The sequence below is a fragment of the Strigops habroptila genome, chromosome 8 (assembly GCF_004027225.2).
Source record: "Strigops habroptila isolate Jane chromosome 8, bStrHab1.2.pri, whole genome shotgun sequence".
Classification (NCBI taxonomy): domain Eukaryota; kingdom Metazoa; phylum Chordata; class Aves; order Psittaciformes; family Psittacidae; genus Strigops; species Strigops habroptila.
In genome coordinates, this window is record NC_044284.2 from 10334916 (window position 1) to 10353386 (window position 18471).

The 18471-nt window shown below is 43.4% G+C and overlaps 1 protein-coding gene across 4 annotated transcripts in view; it reads right to left on the minus strand.

Moving 5' to 3' along the window:
* PPP2R3A (protein phosphatase 2 regulatory subunit B''alpha) overlaps positions 1-18471 on the minus strand; it is a 59982-nt gene that overhangs the window by 31282 nt on the left and 10229 nt on the right. For 3 of the 4 annotated variants that reach the window (XM_030494172.1, XM_030494174.1, XM_030494170.1), the window contains exon 2: positions 12566-15021. In XM_030494172.1, the coding sequence (XP_030350032.1) occupies positions 12566-14572 (2007 nt within the window). In that variant the 5' untranslated portion in view covers positions 14573-15021. Of the gene's footprint in view, positions 1-12565; positions 15022-15841; positions 16609-18471 lie in introns of those variants that run through there. The other variant, XM_030494171.1, reaches the window with a different exon arrangement.

The window sequence follows — 18471 nt, forward strand, 5'->3', positions numbered from 1 at the left end:
GGCTCAAAGTATTATTAGGGCTGAAGAGGGCTGTGGGACAGTGTAAGCATCAGCCCGGGTTACTCTGTCCCACAGTACGACAATGCAGGTAAGTGATCTGAAATGGTGGCAGGGGTTAAGATGGGGGAAGTTGTTCACTCACTTTGTGAACAGCAGCTCACTGGTCTAATAGAAGACAACACTTCTCCTGGGTTCCTTTTGCTCTTCACTCAGAGTAACAAAAGCAAAACCCAGACAAGCTGAATGTGTCTGGGGAGGGAGAGCATGGCCCTGAAGCAGACACGGTTGCATAATGGAGGCAGATGAAGATCCAACCCCCTCCCTCCCATGGCTGGCTGCTTCAGAAAGGGAGGCTAAGCAAGAGGGGTGAATAGAGCTCCCAAGGACAGGCCTTCTCAAGAAGTCTTCCTCTGACTGGGAAATAGCGGGTTAATGAATCAGACCTTGGTGTCTAAGTCAAGCTAGGGATTTGACTTGGAGAACTCTCACACATCACCACTTCTGCTTTTACAATCTGCCTCCCCCGCCTGCCCTGCCTAGCTAGTGGCTTTTCCAGCCAAGCCCTGACTGTACTCACTAGTTTTCACTTTCTGGATTCCAGCAGAAGGGAAATCCCTGCTGGTCTGTTACAGCACCATATTCATACAAACAATGCAAAGCTGGAACAGACAACAAGGTGCCAACTGCAGACTGTTGACTTCTATAATAGGACCTAACATCAGTTTGTCCTGAAGATCAACTTCTCAGAAACAGGTTTATTGCTCACTACTCTCTTCAATGCCCACGTGCACTCCCAGCTGTCAGGGCTGTGATGAACTGGAAGTGATTCAAATTTATCAAAATGGTCCACAAACCAAAAGGAAGCAAACCAACATATTGTTCTCACCAAGGACACTACCTCTTCTCTTTAACAATATATCCCCTTCCCTTAGAGTACAAGAGACCACAGCAGCACTGTGCCATTTTCTTCCTCTTCTGCATACCACATACATCCTGATATGGCACAAGACTTGAGCTGATCATCCTGTACACAACTCATCCACTTTGCTCCAGCCTCCACCTTCTGAAAGGTAGAGCAGGTACCTCCAGGTACTGCCAAAGTCAGCAACGCTTGGTGCCAGCTCAAACAAGCCACAAGTCCGGAATCCAGAATCTACATTAATTTCCTGATCCACAACAAAAGCCAGGTTACATATCTATAGGAGAAATACAGGGAATGCTGCTAAGCTTCAAAGTAGGGTGCCAGTTCAGACACAGGCTTGCAGCTGACCTTCCCAATAAGATTGAGTCAATAACTCTTACTCAGTCCAAGTCAAATAAGGTGGAAGCGTTGCTTATAGATGGCTTCTTTTCAGAAGAATCTACCTCAGAAATAGAAATAAAATCTTTGAACTTTTTCTTCCTTCTCATGTAAGAAACGAGCTGCCTACAACATAAAGAGAAAACAACAAGCAGCAGCTAGCTCCTGAGGATCCCGTTCCTTAGAACAATCTTGCAAGCGAATATTCTGGAAATGGTATAACCAGATGTCAACCACTCTGGACACAGCAGGGAGTCAATTACAACTATGTGTGGGAAACAAAACCAACCAACAACAAAGCAAGCGACACGAGGGGTAATTCTATGGGAATTCCTTGGGGAAAAAAAGGAAAAAAAAAAGGTTTCTTATTGCAAACAGTTAACCTCAGTGCTATTTGCTTAGTGGAACACATTCCTCCTACAGGGATGTGCATTTTCAGAAAGGGCAACTAGGAATGGAAGTTACAAATACGATAACAATCTTTTAGCTTTGTTACCAAAAGCTAATGGACATTTTTTGCCAAAGAGGAAGGTGAGAGTAAAGCACGTTTTTAAATATTACTCTACAGTAATTTACCTTAACTCTCTCTATCCACCATATCACCTTTTGCCAGTCATATAATTTATTTAGGGACAGACTAAAATAGTGCCATCTGCATTATAAATAAACCAGACAGAACTGCAGCCTCATTGTAGCTACACAAAGCACAGAGAATAAACCTCTGCCAGTCCCAGCAGAAAACTCCACAGAAGGAAGCAGCATCACATCAAGCGCTCAGATACTTTCTACTCGTTCCTCCTGGCCCCAAGCTCCAACAGGATTCCAGATAATAAATTTAGCAGTTTCTTGGGGTTTTTTTCCAAATTGGATTCTGTAATCATCTCTTCTAAGGGACAGTGACTCAGCCTGGTTTCTCGCAGTCCACACTGCTGACTTCATGTCTCTTTCCATTTTTTTTTTATAGTTCCTGTCTTACTGAAGTCTGATGGTAACTGGACACAAGCCATCCTCAAAAGATCATCAGTTCTCCAAAGCTGCCTTGTATCTATCTCCTCAGACCTTCTCTTCCTTTCCTTCCCTGAGGCCCTTTCCCATCATTGTTTTTTTGCTGCCTCTCTCACTCATCTCTAAGGACAGTAAGAACAGCAAAGGTTCATCTGCACATGGCTCCAAACAGCCCAAGAAGGTGAGGCGCTGAGAAAACACATTTCTGGATAGACTCCTTTCTACTATAAATTGTAAACTCTCCAGCAGAAATAAAGCCCAGCTGCAGCAAAGCAAAAATGAGAACAAATTCTACTTAAGTAACACAATCACAAAAGGATTTAGGTGCGAAGGGATGCAGGGCTAACTCTATGGCTAGATCCAGTTCCTCATGGCCTTATCCAGTTGAGTTGTGCAAACACAGGCCTTGCATGCCTGACAGGCGTGCCTATAGATCTTACACACACCCTTCCTACAACTGATATGTTTCACCCCCCTCTCCAAATTTTCCCTGAAAATTCCATGGAGAAAACCACCACGGCTAATTAATTCAGACAGAAGGACAACAGTGGGCATAAAACCTCTCAGAAGCTCCACTGCAGTTTTCATCTGTCCTGATTTGCAGATGACACTTCTCTAGGGGAAGGCTGCCATGATGAAAAGTCTCTCGAGTAGAGAGGCTTTGACAATCTGTTCAACTGCTTCCATGAGAAAAGGTGCCAAATTCTCCTCCTGAGCAAAGCAATCCCAAGCACCAGTTCAGGCTGGGGACCCACTGGCTGAGCAACAGCTCCACTGAAAAAGGATGTGGAGGAAATGGTGTGCACCAGGCTGAACATGAGCCTGCAGCACTGGCTAATTATAAATAAGGCAAACTGCATCAGGAGTAGGGCCAGGAGAACATGGGAAGTTACTACCTCCTCTACCTGACACTAGCGAGGTACATCTGCATTACTGTGGCCAGTTTTGGGCCTTCAGAAAAGATGGGGAGAGACTGGACAGTGATCTACAGAAAGCGAATCAGCCAGGGTCAGGATCACCTGGCAGGAGAGACTGAGGGGCTGAGCCTGTTTAGCCAGTCAAAATGAAAGCTCAGGGACAGGCTAATCACAGCCTACAGCTATTTCAAGTACAGTTAGAGATGATGGAGCCAAACTTTGTAATGGTACATGGTATAAAAGGGGCAACAGCCATAAACTGCAGCTTGGGAGGGTTAGGCTGGAGGATGAATTTAATTGAGAGTAGTACAGCCTGCAAGAGGCCACTGGAAAGGGGTGAGGGGAATCCTTATCCTTGAGGAGTTTCCAAGACTTGGAGAAAGCCAGTGCTAATGTGACCCAGTGTTAGGAACAGTCTTCCTGCAAGTGAGATGTTGGATTAGAGACCTCCCTTCCTACCAACACTGCTATGGGAGGCTCTCTGATCCTTCCATAAATAGTCCTGCAAAAGATGAGCACGAGAACTGAAATTTACAGCACCTGAGACACGGGTTTTACAATAAAACTTCTCCCTTGCCTTTCTGGCCAACATCTATCTGTTCCACAAACTACCTACCACTCATCTCTCTGCTAGCACTTGTTTCTTCATCACTCTCTTTTCTCCTGCTAGCACTTTTCCCTCTACTTAGTGAGCCCAATTACCTCCACTTTCAGCTCGCCTCACACTAACACACCCAAACCACAAGGTATAGCCCCACAAGACACAAAACCTAACATCTCACTGCTGCCAAGTGGGAGAACTCCTGTCTCAGTACCCCAAATGTACATTGTCACTGTGTACTAAATGCCAGATTCAGAGCTTGCCAGACCCCTCTGCGAGCCAATTTAACCCACGAAAAGGTGGAAAACAGACTTGCTGGATGATACTTTACCATGTTAGGAGCTAAGCCAGCTCACAGAAAGGCCACTGCAAGATGGGGGTAACATACAGTAGCAAGAGGGAACAAGTACTGGGACAAAGATAAGAGAAAGGGGGACTGTATTTTTCCAGCTGCAATTGCCCACTACATCAGCTCACTTGCCTTGAATCTGCAGCCCCAGAGCAGCTATTCTTGATGCATGCAGCAGTGAAGGCGCTGTTCCTACTTCAGACCTGGCACAGGGTTTGTGTACCAAAGGCTCGTCAGGTTTTCCAGTTGATCTACCAGGAGATCTTATCTCCCCATGCAGCCCATTCCCTGATTATGTCCTTAGGTGAGGAGACCAGCTCTGGAGAGGGAACCTCACTGTGCTGCATGGTTTTTGTTAGTCTCTTCTAAATTGCTCATGGTCCACACCCAAGTTATTACTCTGCATTATTACTTCATGCAATTCTCCTCTAGGGAGTGAAAAAACATGTTCCACAGATTAACCTCATATGTACTTTAGCCTGTCACCAGGAATCATGAAAACAAAAGCACTACAATATACTCTGGAGCAAGTTTAATAGCTGTTTCTTTGGAAAACAGCTGCGCCACTCGGAATTTCAACTTTTTAACTTCCTTACTGGGTCACTGATTACTTAAATATAGAGGAAGCTCAAGACAGGCTGATTCCAGCATATTGTGACCCCCTGTAAATCTGGGGTGGCTACATGACCATTTGGTGTCCTAGCATAAATTACTCCAATCTTTTGCCAGTTGTCCCAGAAACTGAGCACAGCAGCTGGGGTTTACCAAGACATACAGCCGTGGTGCAGTTTCCATTTCTTTGGCTACATCTCCATGCTCTTAAGGGTCTTTTCCAACCTAAATGATTCTATGATCTCCTTCAGCCCCAGCCCAGAGATAGCAGGAAACACCACAAAGCAGCACCTTGCTGGTAAAATCACAAATGCCAAAGCCAGGTAGGCTGGTCTGTGCACAGATTTGTACAGTAGAGAGCACAACCCACTAAATACAACAGAATGTTGTGGTGGTTCCACATGCAACAGGAGACATTCAGAGCAATCACACACTGAGTTTCTTAGAAAAACACAGAAAAGACTTCAGTGTCTTACACTGCCTCTCCCTATTATTCAATCACTGTCCTTTGCTGTTAATTTTTTCCCCTTGTTTACAAAGACACTTTAACTCTGCAATCTAAGCCTAGAAGGTTTATTTTTAAACCTGCTGGTATCTAGCTGCAAATAGCTTTCTGCAAATAGACATGCCTAGAGGGGGGACAGTTTGATTCTCTGATCCAATAAAAAAATACAAAAAAAAAAAAAGGGGGGGAAAAAAAGAAATGCCAAGCATTCAAACCTGGGCCTGCTGGAATGACTTCAGCCTCCTCTTGAATCGAGATGGAAGAACAAAGTCACAGCCCTTCGCAAGGAAAGCTAGCTCCCCTCCCAAGTCTGGGTCCCTCCGTAGAGAACTCTCCTTGATCATCATCCTGGTCAGCTCCTAAGCAGATGTTGCCCTTTCCAGAAGGAGACCACGTCAAGACCAGCACGTTGCTTTCTTGGTTTTGATTTTTACAGGCAAAAACCACCAAGTGGCTTCAACATATTATGTCTTCTCTCTCTTCACAAGGACAACATCTAGAGATTTTATCTCACTCCTCAAGTCAAAGATCCCTTTTTTAACTGATATTCAAAGTATCTTTCAGTACCACAAGGATCTTCTGCCTTCTTGTAATAGTTTAATTGAGAAACATGATCTACAACAGAATCTATTTCCCTGCTGGCGACATGACAGACAATCTGTCCTCGGCTTGTAATAGGCCAGGGGTAATATGGGAAAGGAAGCACCCACCACCACTACCAAGAGTGCTAAAATTAGATGCACCGCAGAAGTGGCTAAATATACCATCTTCCCCAATAGTTCTTACTTTATGCACTTCAGTGTTGAAACTTTAGGTGCAAACTTGCATCGAACTCAGCTAGAGTTAAACCACATGCTCTCAGCCAAGGCCTGTGCCTGTATGATGCTAGCGGTTTGAGGTTCCTGCTTCTGAGGTGATGAAGCAGAGGATCAGCATTAGTGCCCACTCTAGACCAAAGGCTGCAATTTTAAAAAACCATCAGTTTTTCCTTCTTGCTTGGAAAAAGCAAATGATCAAGTTTCTTTAACACCAAGCAAGCACATAAAGACGATCTTGCATAATAAGCTCAGGCATTCTAAAGCAGTTCTTAAGAAAAAGGTTTCATAAAGACGCCAAAATGCATCATTCTTTTTATTCACTTTTCCCATAACCCTCAAGGCAAAGGCAGAGCATTTCTCAGTGGACAATAGTCTACTCTTTCTCTGCACGACTTTGAGCAAACAGACTTCAAACTCTTGCTCAGAGTTTGTCTAGGCTTGTTTAAAGCGTGTTCTCCCTCTCCTATCATGACAATGGTGCTGAACAAAGGTCTAAATCTAGTTCTTACTCCACCAAATGAACAAACATTTACAAACCATGAACTGCTTTCTCTACTTGACTTTAAAAATCCTAGCTACTTTGCCAGTTTACTTTCTAACCTTAGTAACACAGAACATCATACTATTTCTAGCTAGTAGGGCTTGCTTTCACCAAGATAACTGCATTTGAAATGAAAAGGTCTCACTAGGCCTCACTAACAGAAAGCTTTTATTGAACATGTGCCTCTGATGTCCTTTTCACAATTTACTGTAGAAGGCTGGAAGTTAATTCGAACGTAGCATCGCCTAATGCGACTTACTGCACTACAGATAGACACAGGAGCAGCCTATCCAAAAGGCTGCTCTTACCATAGGTTTGCTCTTGTGCAGTTAAATAGGCTATTTAGTAAAGGACAGAGACTCCCCAGCTGACATTCACAAAAATACTTTTTTAATGTCTCTGTAAATCTATATCAAACCCCCCAAGTTTATTTTTCTCTCCTGTTGCTTCTCAATCATGAGGTCATGGGCCCACAACGAAGGCTGGGGAAGCTGGGTCTTCATGAAAGAAGATTTGAACAAGAATGTATCATAGTTCAGGTCCCTTTAGGTCACTGCACTGTGTAGCTTGGGAACTGAAAATCCCCAAGTCCAGATGTATCCTCACAGCTACAAGTTCAAAGAATTGCAAGGTTATTACAGTATCACCAGCCCACTTTGCTGTGTGCCCTGCAACTGAACATGAAGCCTAACAGAGCGGTAGGATGAAGATGGCAGTAAGAAAAGGAACCCCCCGAAAAAAAAAAGGCAGGCAGGACTGTTTTAACGGGAACTGCCACTGAAAGAAGGATACACAGATCCATGTGCAACAGCTTTGGAATAAATTTTGACTTTCTTACTCTGGAAGTTATTTCTGAACATGAAGGCAATGCCTAAACAGTCTGCAAGGCTCCACTGTACTGAGAGTCCTGCACATCTCATATCACAGCATGTCAGAGGGGGCATTTTAAATCATCTGTGGCAAGTGTACTTACTTCGTCTTCAACTGACCTCCAACCCAGCTTACAGACTGCCACTCCTGTTACAGACTGCAGAGGAAATGCTGTCCAAAGAACCTCCGGTATCTACAGCTGCATCCAGCCAGCTACAGTGGGCTTTAAAAGATGGATGCATGAAAGAGACATAGATGCTACTTAAAAATGCCCCCAAACAAAACAGCCACATACTCTACACTCACAAATTACCCAGCCACAAAAGATCCTGGAAGTTGGCAGGGGTTGGCACTGATAACCTGGAAAAATACAAGTAATCTGGAGGCAAGGCTTGCTGTGTCTGAATGCCAATGTTTTGTACTATAGCAGGTTCCTAGCATGGTACTTCCTACCCTCAAAACACACAAGGTGGGTATAAATAAAAACATAAATATACAGTACTATGAGAAATTCACAGTAAAAGAATCTGGTATCAACGGTTTCAAAGTCAACTGGACAAAATCCACAGCAGGAAAATCTGATCCCAGCAGCCTACAGGTCAACGAACAAACCAAGTCAAATTTAGAAATTCCTCTTTACTATAACTGACCCAGTTTAAAGTGTGAGGGTGAGAGGTGTCACATCTAAAGAGGTGTCAGACTGCCTTCATTAGCCACCAGAATATAGAATCTCACCTGCACCTAAAGCTGGAGGCTTAGTACCAAAATATTTGTATGATTTTATCATCACAGGACTTAGCGGTACCCCAAAGCCTGGCTGCAACAATTCAATGCGCTCTGCACAGCTGAGAAGGGCACTGTTTCCAAAACTGGTTAAACTTTCCCAGCAACAGCGTGACATTTTCTTGATTTTAGAATCAATGAGGCAGAAAAACCTCAGTGTCTGTCACTAGACTGTTCCACCTGCCTTTAGACATCTACTTCAAGATAAATCAATTTCACACAAGCAGAGACTGTATCTGTCCCTGATTACAAAAGGTGCCCACATGTCATGAACATGTCCCCAAGTCATCCAATTTAACGTTTTGTTGGGTTTTTTTCCCCTCTACCATCTTTGATTTACTTCCTATTTTCATTTTTTTAATAACTACTATCAAGCAGGGGGGGAAAAAAAGGCACCTTTTTTACTATTTGGTTTAGATTAATGAATAATTGATGTCTGAAAGGAGTGCAGACTGTGTGCATGCTTGACAGATATTATCAATATTTGATCAAAACAAATTGTAATACGTGAGATGAAAGCTGATTTTCCACAAGTAGTTTTACATTATATTTTGGACACATTTTGAGAAAATGCGATTACTTCCTGACAAAGCTGAAGTCACAATGATGTTATAGAAGCCACTTTTTTTTACAGTTAATTGCTCCACACAAGCTCCTTCATAAGTGTATCATTAGATTTGGTGAATGAAGCAACACACAGAATTATGAAGTAACATTTTGAAGGGGCAGCATTATGAAGCTGCCAGGTGAACTTTAGCTTTATATGATTATGAAACTCAATTCCCCTCAGAGCCATCTGCAGGCCACCTGTTTAAGCATGCAATATAAACATTTTGACACACAAAAAAAGCAAGATGCCTGGCCTCAGGACAATGTTCTAGAGTACACGGAGTTAGCAACACTCCTGAGAGTCCCAGCAATACCCACCTCAGCCATTAAGGAGAGGCAGGATTAGATAGATGCTACCTAGAGCCAGCCCAGAGGAAACACGGGGCAGCAGGGAATGGCCTCTTGGATACTTGACTCGGGGCTCTACTGTCTCAGTCAGGTACAATATGGTTAGACAAAGTGGTTTGAAACCATTTATCAACCCTGCAAACTGTAAACCCTCTGCTCCCAGATCCAGTCTCTGTCCAGAAATGGCTGTATCGCCCATTTGACTCTGTGAGCAATTCCATTTACTAATATGGCAGAAACCAAGCCTAGCTATATTTGCTATCTTGCACAAAGCATCAGAGCTGGCATAAAGATTCAGAACCATGCAACAGCAGGTAGAGGCATGGGGGAGAGAGAAATGGGAAGCGAGACTGCTTTCTGGCTCACTACGCCCTAAGTAATCCTCTTGAGAAGATATACCCAACAGAGGAAAGACAAAAACAGAGACCTCTTTTTGTATCAAACCCTGGTCCTGGTCTCTGCTCTCCAAGTTACTCACAAACTTTATCTAACAGCTCTTACAATAAAATGCATGAGCAGGACTTGGAGCGAAGCCCTGCACTACTCAAACTTGATTCTGAAAACAGGATAAGTTCCTTACAGACTTTTCTAGGGTACTTTCACTAGAGTACCAAGTATTCTGCAAACATTAACTGATTTAAATGCTTTGTCAAATCAGCCATCCCGTACAGGCAGGAGACCAAGGGCACGGAGAGGCTAATGTCAAAAACATCCACCACTGACTTCAAAGGACTTTGTGTAAGACAGCAGTTCACCCAATTGCCTTCCAAAAGAACCCCCAAAACAACCAAACAAAACCCAAAAAACCCCAAACCCTGACACCAGCACTTCTGCAGTTCAGGTGACATCATCCCAACAGCCCCATCTCCACCTTCCTCACTACTCACTGGTTCTGGTTTCTCTCATCTCCTTCGCACCTGCTTATTGCCTCCTATCTAGAGACAAAACTACAGATAAACACTTGGTCATTTTGCTAGCCTCTACTAGACAACTGAACTGTTTTTACTGAACTATTTCTTTCAAAACCAACACATTAGAAAAAATCAGCTTAAGACAGGCATGCAGAACAGGAAATGTTAAAACAAATAGTTGGAGGTTTAGAGATAAGCAATGGAAAACTGAATCTCAGAATGGGAAATGTTGGGCAGTCTCAAAGTATGCAACACTTCCTGGCCTGCCTGAAAGAAGCACGATGCACTCGTTATGTGCTCTGTAAAGCTGATGGACTTCTTGAGTGTTCACTTCCGAGTTTCTAAATATTTTGGCTTTGAAAATGAAGAGGCAAGTAATTCTATTGTTCTCTGTGGAGAATCATAATTTGTTTTATGATAAAGCCTGTTGCCGATATACGTTAGCACAGATTTCAGCACAGATAGGCCAACGGAGCCAGAAAACAGTCCTGTCTGAAGCAGCTCTCTGTCTCCTTTTTCATTGCTTAGGATTTGAGGCATATTAAAACTGTCACAACCGTCATAAACGAAAGCTGGACTGTGTTTTCATCGGTATTAGATCTCTGGCATTTTGCTTGTGCGTGCAATTGTTTGATAACAGTTTTATAAGCCCTAATAAAATATAACAAATACTTTACACGTTATTTATTCAGGCACACATGTGCAATACTTAATCAGAATCCATATGGAGCTCCAAGGCAGATCCAGAGTTATCCAGGAACATGGATATATTGCCTAGATGCGATACCTAGAGAGGGCCTTGTGACCACAGCCAGATGTGTGGCCCATCTGTACTATAGATGACAGCAAACCTCGGAGTAAGTGTAGAGTCAGCAGTTCAGATGACTTTTGGCCACCCTGCCAAAGGCTAACTCCCTCTGAAGGGTACCAGCGGCACCCATGCTGCACAGTGCTCAGCCCAGGCCCCCTCCAGCTCCTCTGGGTCCCCAAGAGTTATTTTCTCTTGTGATCTTTGGTTCTAGGCATCTACACAAAGCAAGGGTTGTGCTGCTGCATGGAAGAGAAGAGCCCTTGTAGTATGGGTGCATGTTTTATGTCCAAAGAAGGCAGGCTGAGAGCAAACTAACACACAGGCTAGGTGGGTGATTAGGGAAACAGAAGCTGGCAAGGGACCAGACTGATAAGCTATTTAACAGTGTAACTGCATCCAGTTTTTGAGGATTCCAGAAAAACTGGCACAAAGTCAGTGTCGCACTGTCAAACACAATTTTGTTTTTAAGTTCACAGGTTAGAAAATATTCTACATTATTACACAAGGCAAGCATAGCTATTTTAAGAGATCACTTTAGAGCTTTTGCAGTAGAATTCTACACTCTTCAAGGGAAAAAGACTTTTTCCCTTGCTGGAGATAGCAGACAAGGTTCTGCTCACCATTTTCTGTAAGCAAAGATGCCCAGAGAAACACCAGAAACACTTGGAAAGCCCGGTCTAAAAAGATCTCAGTGGTCACCTAGGGTCAGACACCCCCCAAGCTTTCCAAATTGCCAAACCCCTGTATTTTCAGGGAAGCAGACAGTTCTGAAGACACGTACATCACGCTCCACTGGAAGCACCTGTGAATGGACACTTACAACCTTGGCACTTCTTAAGTGCCTATAAGAAAGGTGAATTTTGGAAATTGAAGCCCTCTCTATACATCCTGTGCACTTGGAAGGGAATTTGACATCAAGTTGTCTTGAAAATTTGGCGCTTATCGGATAAAAAGCATTGGAGGATGGACAAACAGCCTCAGCTTCCCTCTAAGGCAGGCTGCCATCAAGACCCTTTTTCCTGGGAAAACCTACTCTTCATTTGAGAGATTCAAGCGATGCAGACTCCACAATGACTCTAAGCACTAGGGACAGGGAGAAGTATATAAAATCTTCCTAGATTCTGACCTTTGTGCTATGGATGATCTCCTTAGGAGCTAGAGACAAGGACAACAACAAAGGCTGTTGAAAAGTCTGCTCAGAGACGGGGAAAGGTAGAGGTGGAACATTCAGTTCTCATTAATCCAATACCTGCTCCCAGGAGTAAAGCAGTTAGCTGAAATTGCTTCTCCTTGCTATCATATAGGACTCATTTAAACCCCAAGCAAACAGCCTACAGGATTACCAGCAGGAAAGGAGCAAGCTCAAGGGTGAAACCGTGTCATGGCATATTTTGTTTGCTTAGGGGGTTTCATTTCCTTTTTTTGTATTTAAATAAAAGCTCCATTTCTGCCAGGTTGAGCATGTTATTCCACACTATGGCATCCAAAGCACAATGAATCATTTAGCAGTGGTAATTGTGTCCCCTTACACACGTTTCCCATGTTTGTTTTACTCACTACTCCATCAAAAGTTTGGTTCTCTTACCTTAATCACTTCTGGGGCCTGCTGAATTGAAGCTGGAACAGAGTCTCTGGAGGCAACCCCAGCACAGCGTTTTTGCCCTGCAAGGAGGGACTGTGAAGGAGTCGTTAAAGTTTCCTGAAGAATTTGCATCACTTCCCGCTCCTTGGATAAGCTTCCCTTGCCTGTCTGGAATTCCACCAGTTCCTGGGCAAAGTCCTCAATGCTTCCCAGGATACGCAGTAAAAGGGCTTTGTCGTCCTCTTCCATTTTATGACCATTGGTTTCCATGATTTTTGACAAAGGGGAAGCGGGGTCAACTGGTTTACTTTTGGGTTCAAGAGACAGAGGTAGTACCTGCCTACCCTGCCAGCCAAACATCTGCAAATGGGCCGGTTCACTCTCCTTTTTAGAAGGTTCCCTCAAAGTACGCTCCATTTTCTGCGAGAAGCACTCCAAGTCCAGCAGCAGTTTGTCTATCTCATCCTTGTCTATCTTACTGCCCGTCTGTTCTCCTTTGGAGACATCAGCTTGGGAACCACGCAATACAGAATCTGAAACTGGTTTTAAAGGAGTGATTTTCTCGGAAGGGTGGGAGAGCCCAGCATCTCCCACTCTGGCACATTCTGCTTTAGCATTGGCAGTTAGATCTGAACCACCAGCTACCTGGTAGCTGCGCTCTGAACTCTCCCAGCCCCCTTTCTGCTCTGCCTTCTTTATTTTCCCTAACTTTCTTTCCCCATCAGACTCCTCCTCAATGTACAGAGCCTCCGTGGAAGATGTGCAGTCAGAAGGGCTTGTGGCTGGTAACTGAGGTAGAGCACAAGGATCTTTCACAGCTCTCACACTGTTCTCCTGTGGGACGCTGTGAAGGGAGTTAGAGGTAAAGGTCACAGTACTTGCTGGGATGGACTGAGAGGTGCTTGTCACCTCACACTGATCACCTGGTCTGAGAGGAAGCGCATTTGAGGATGGCTGCTGAATAATATCTTCATACCTAGGTGGCTGCTCATCTCCAAATACTGGGGGAAAGGGAGTTTGCTGCAAGCCATGAAAACAGTTAACCAGATCTGCTAAGTCACTGGCTTCCTTGTGTCCTGGTGGCTTGAGCTCAAAGGGTAGCTTTTTCAGGTATGAAGAAAATCTTGTCATCAGGTTCATATATATCATTTCTGAATTGGCCAGGGGGTCACTGCTGTTCCCTCCACTAACACTGTCTGCAGATTTCTTTTTGATGCAATGTTTTATTATGTCTGTGCACTTTTTCAGATCCTCTGAGCACTTGAGCAAGATGTCTAAGCATACCTTAATATCTCCACTAGAACCACCATCTAGCTTGTGTTTTTCCAAAATCTGGGTAATGAAGTTTTCTTCAGAGAAGGAATGAGGGGAGAAGGGAACTATGGGATTATTCATGGTGACTTCTGGAGCATCACTGCTTTCCTGCCATTTCTCCACAGGTGAGGGACTCTGCAAAAATCCACATGGAGGACAGTTCTCATCGTTGCTGAAATGCCCATAAATCAAGTCAAAATCAAATGAACGTCTGCTGAATGATTCTGACCGAACCTTCCTTCCCTTTCTGTAGGCCACGTGGCTGGAAGAGTTTTTGAGCTTTTCAAAGGAGAATTCCTTTATTTTACCACTGGCAAGGTTTATCGCCTCACCAGTAATGTCTTTTAAACTGCTGGAGGCTTGCACTGAAGAGCCCTTTTTGATTCTTGGATTATTTGGGAGGATTTGGTGATAGTCCTCATTTCCAGGCAAGGCAAGTCCATTTTCAGGAACAGGAATTTTATGGTCTTGGTTGGCATCTTGGACACTGAGCTCTGCGCAGACACTGTGGTGGGCAACTATGCACGTAACCCCTTGCTTAAACACTTGGCAAGTCCCTGTGCAGTAATGCACAGTGTGCCGAAAGTGCTGGTCTATCACCACGCTGCTGTAGCAGTTCACAGAAGTGACCATAAGCCTGTAGGTTGCTGCCATAGCACAGATCACACTCGGAAGTGAGGCGTCAAAATTTACCATGAACTTAACAGGAAAAAGTTCACCCCACACGCACTTTTCACAGCCACACCAGATTGGATAAAAACATTCCAGTGTCAGTTGGAAACGCTCAAACTACATGAGAAACTTGGAAATGCCGAGTCTGGAGTGTTATCAGAAGTACAGTTACAACAATTAGTGCAACTTGCACATGGTTTAACTTAAGGCAACTTGATTCTTGTACTCCGTGCAGAAAGCTTTGTTGATCAGAGATGCAGCACAAGCTGCTCTATTTCTAATGGTCCAGGAAGCTTCTCCAGCAGGTGTCCTAAAATTCAGCCAGTTCTTAGCCAGAAGTGACAATGATTTTTGTTTGACTCTTCTTGCTTTTCACGTGGGTCAGTAAAGGATAGATCATCAAGTAGCATGTACAGACAAAAAATCCACAGTGTGCTTCTGAGATTCCCCTCTCACACTGGTAAGGTAGGTCCCTGAAACAGAAAAAAGGTGTCATTATAATTTCCATGTAATATGCAGCCTTGTCTACTACCAAGCATATGGCACCAGCCCGTAACAACCAACACACAGGCTTGTACAGAGTAAGAGTAGGCTGATATTTTTCCTTCACTCAGATCTACCATATAAGAACACTGCTGAGGAGCTAGCCTATATTTATACACAGGCTGCCTGTGTGTTGCCATTTTAACAGCTCTATTTTAACCACTCATTAATTTTTTTCAGACTTGCTTTTTCTCCTCCCCAGACTGAACAAAACATTACCTTGAATTCTAATGGAGCAAAACATTTTGGTCACATGAATTTCTGACTTCAATTTTCCAAGACTCTAAAGATAAGACAAAGAGCAGCAAAGTACTTTCAGGATTTCCAAACTCTCTGGATTATGAAAAGCTGCAAACAGCCTGCAGCAAAGTAGATGAATGCCTCTAAGAACGCACGGCCTTTAGGAAAGGCCACATGGGCTTCCATTAGCCTTTCACCAGGGTCTCTGGGACCATGGCAAAATATTTTAAGGAGGAATAACTGTTTTTCTTTCTCTTAGAACCCATGAATAGCAGCATACTTTACACTTTTTTTGTGTAGACATCAAGAACAGAAAGCAACATTTTCAAAAAGGTTAAGCCTGTGAAAACTAGGAATTGAGCGGTTTACACTTAGCACAGCCATTTCCAGCTGCATTTCCTCTCAATAGTCAGATGTACACCAGGAAAGGAAAAAAAAAAAAAAAAAAAGACAAAAAGCTGCTTAACTTTGTTACAAAAAGATAGGAAATCCCAGGTTGAAGAGTCTTACATTTTAGTTATTGCTTCATCTGTCTTTAATACTTCAAGAATCAAAACACCCCAATGAAATTCTGAGCATCTTCTATTCCTGTACAAACAGAAAACCATTTCATCAAACTTGCTTATCTCACAGCTAAGTCACATTACCACACGGGTTTATTTTGTGGCTTTCAAAGGTAAATATCTAGTACCGTGTGAAAGGCCAGACCTGCACCTGATGAAAGGACTGCTCTCCGTGCATGTTATATCCCACCTATCTTAACTCATAAGCCTGTACAAATGTATCACACAAAAGGGAAGTGCTGTCGTGATTAAGAACTGGGGATAGCAGAAGACTGCTGCACTCCCACATTTTACATATTTTAAAGTGTCAATTTGCAACTGACCAGCACTGACTTAAGAGTATTCGATGGAATTTGTAGTGTGCCACGTGTGCTCATTGCAATTAGGTTGATTTGCACACTGTAAAGAAACCTTCCTAATTTGTTCTTTGGATTATATAAAGCATTGAAATGATTGCATTCAAGATGAAGAACTAACTGCTCCAACTACCACACTGGCATCTGTAACAGGCTGCCACCTGCCTATCAAACATCACAGGCCAAGTTGCATGTTGTGCCAGGGCCAGCTCCTCAGTACACTTCTGTGCCTGTCCTGCTCCCCTCTACACCCACTGGCACTGCCCCAAAGCCCCATAGGCATGGGAGGGCCTTCCAGAGGGATGATCTGAGGTATGAGGTGTGCCCCAGCCGCAGCAGTGAGTCAGGCTGCTGGGCACAAAGGGTGTAAACAGAACCGTTTTTAAACCCCGAGGTGCTTATACCATCAGGCATCAACCCAGGTAATAAGACTCCACACCCTGCAGCCACTGACTCCCAGGCTTCACTATAGGGTGTGCTAAATGCTCTGCTGAATCAGAGCCTCCGTTGAGAAAAAATACTGTTGGCTCTCCAATGTCTTCATCTTACAGGGCTGAATGGGCTTTGTTCAGACAGGAAAACCCATGCTTCTAGGCCTCTGAAAAGTCTAATGATCCACTGACTCCCTGAGAGTGCCTTCTAACACATCCAGGGGAAGAGGTCTTCTGCTTTTCCTTTTTCTGAGCCTCCATCAACTACAAACAAACCTTCTGGCATTTCCTGAAATAAAAGTTAAATAATATTTAGAGAAAGTAGAGTAATTCAGGACAAAAGATTTGATGAAAAATTAATCTTGCTTCCGAAAATGTATGGGATTTTCTCAGAGCTCCTTTCTCCTTCTGTGTCACACACAGCAAGGAGAGACTAGTAGTCTTCAGAAAAGAACAGTCTGGGTTTATACCTAACTTGGGAAATAAATACATCTTGATTAAGTTATTCCTTAATTAGAGAAATAAGGTATTAGATTCACTATCTCCTTCTCCTATATAACTCCAAGGGTAATTTCCTCCCTAAGGTTATTCAAGGTGCTGGAGTACTTAACTCCAGCTATGCAAGACCAAAAAACCCAACAAAAACACACAGAGAAGATCTACAAAGCCTCCACAAACCAAACAAAGCCCCCACAAACCAAACCCTGTCGTATAGGCAGCACAAACACATACAGACACAGAGCAGAAACGGTTTTTCTCATTTTTCCTCTGGCTTGACCAAGGTAGCACATGCACAGATTGTAGCTTTATTTTCCAGTGATCCATCAAACATGATCCAGCACGTAAACCTAGTCAAGACAAAACCTAAGCTGAGAGTATTCCTGTTACCATGTGGGGAACCTGAACCCAAGCTTAGCTTAATGGGCTTTTGTTGTGACTTTCAGTTGGTGACTAAAACCTACTAGTTATGAATAGCAACAATGGAAAGACTGACTGCATGAAGAAACATTCAGACTTGGTTCTTTTCAGCCTGCCATTTCATTCCAGTTGGGGCTCTAGAACAGCCCCCAATTGAGATATACTGTACAAAGATTCTGTAAATAGGACCGCTGCCACGAAACCAATTCCAACCCTGAGGATATGGTACTGGCTTCACAATACAAACTGTGAAATGAATAGGGCTTCTTGTACGATTGCAGAATAATGCTTTATGTCTTTCCTATCTGCAAGATGACATGAATCACTTCTCAAAGGAAAAAATTATTGCAGATACTAATTATATAAAAGGTTATTCTATAAAACACACAAGAAATTCTATTCATGCAAAGATTATGTTGGAGTTAAATAATTGAACAATGATAATCTGTTAGGATGGGGACTGTCTGCCAGCACTTGACTTACTTGTCAACTGAAGTCTCAAAAGCTACTAGAGACAGGCCTCTGCTATCTCTGAAAGTCTCAAATTCAGCAAAGACTTCTTGAACTCTTATCTCCAGCACTAGCAACAACGTTATTAGCAATCACAAGTTAGAAACCACCATAACATGCAGTATGGGGTAAACTAGCCCTTTCTGCAACAGTGCATGGCATGAGGATCGCTATGCAACTGTGCTTGTTTCTAGTAGAAGAGGTGTTAGGATAAACTCTCCTGTTTGGTGTTCTTGCAAAGGACAAACAGAAAGACAGACAGAACAACAGCTTTGCCATTTAGACAGTCATCAGTATAGTTTCAGAAGTATTATCCTAGCTATATAATCAGGTGTCAGGTCTTGCCCTCTTAGGAGCTTGTG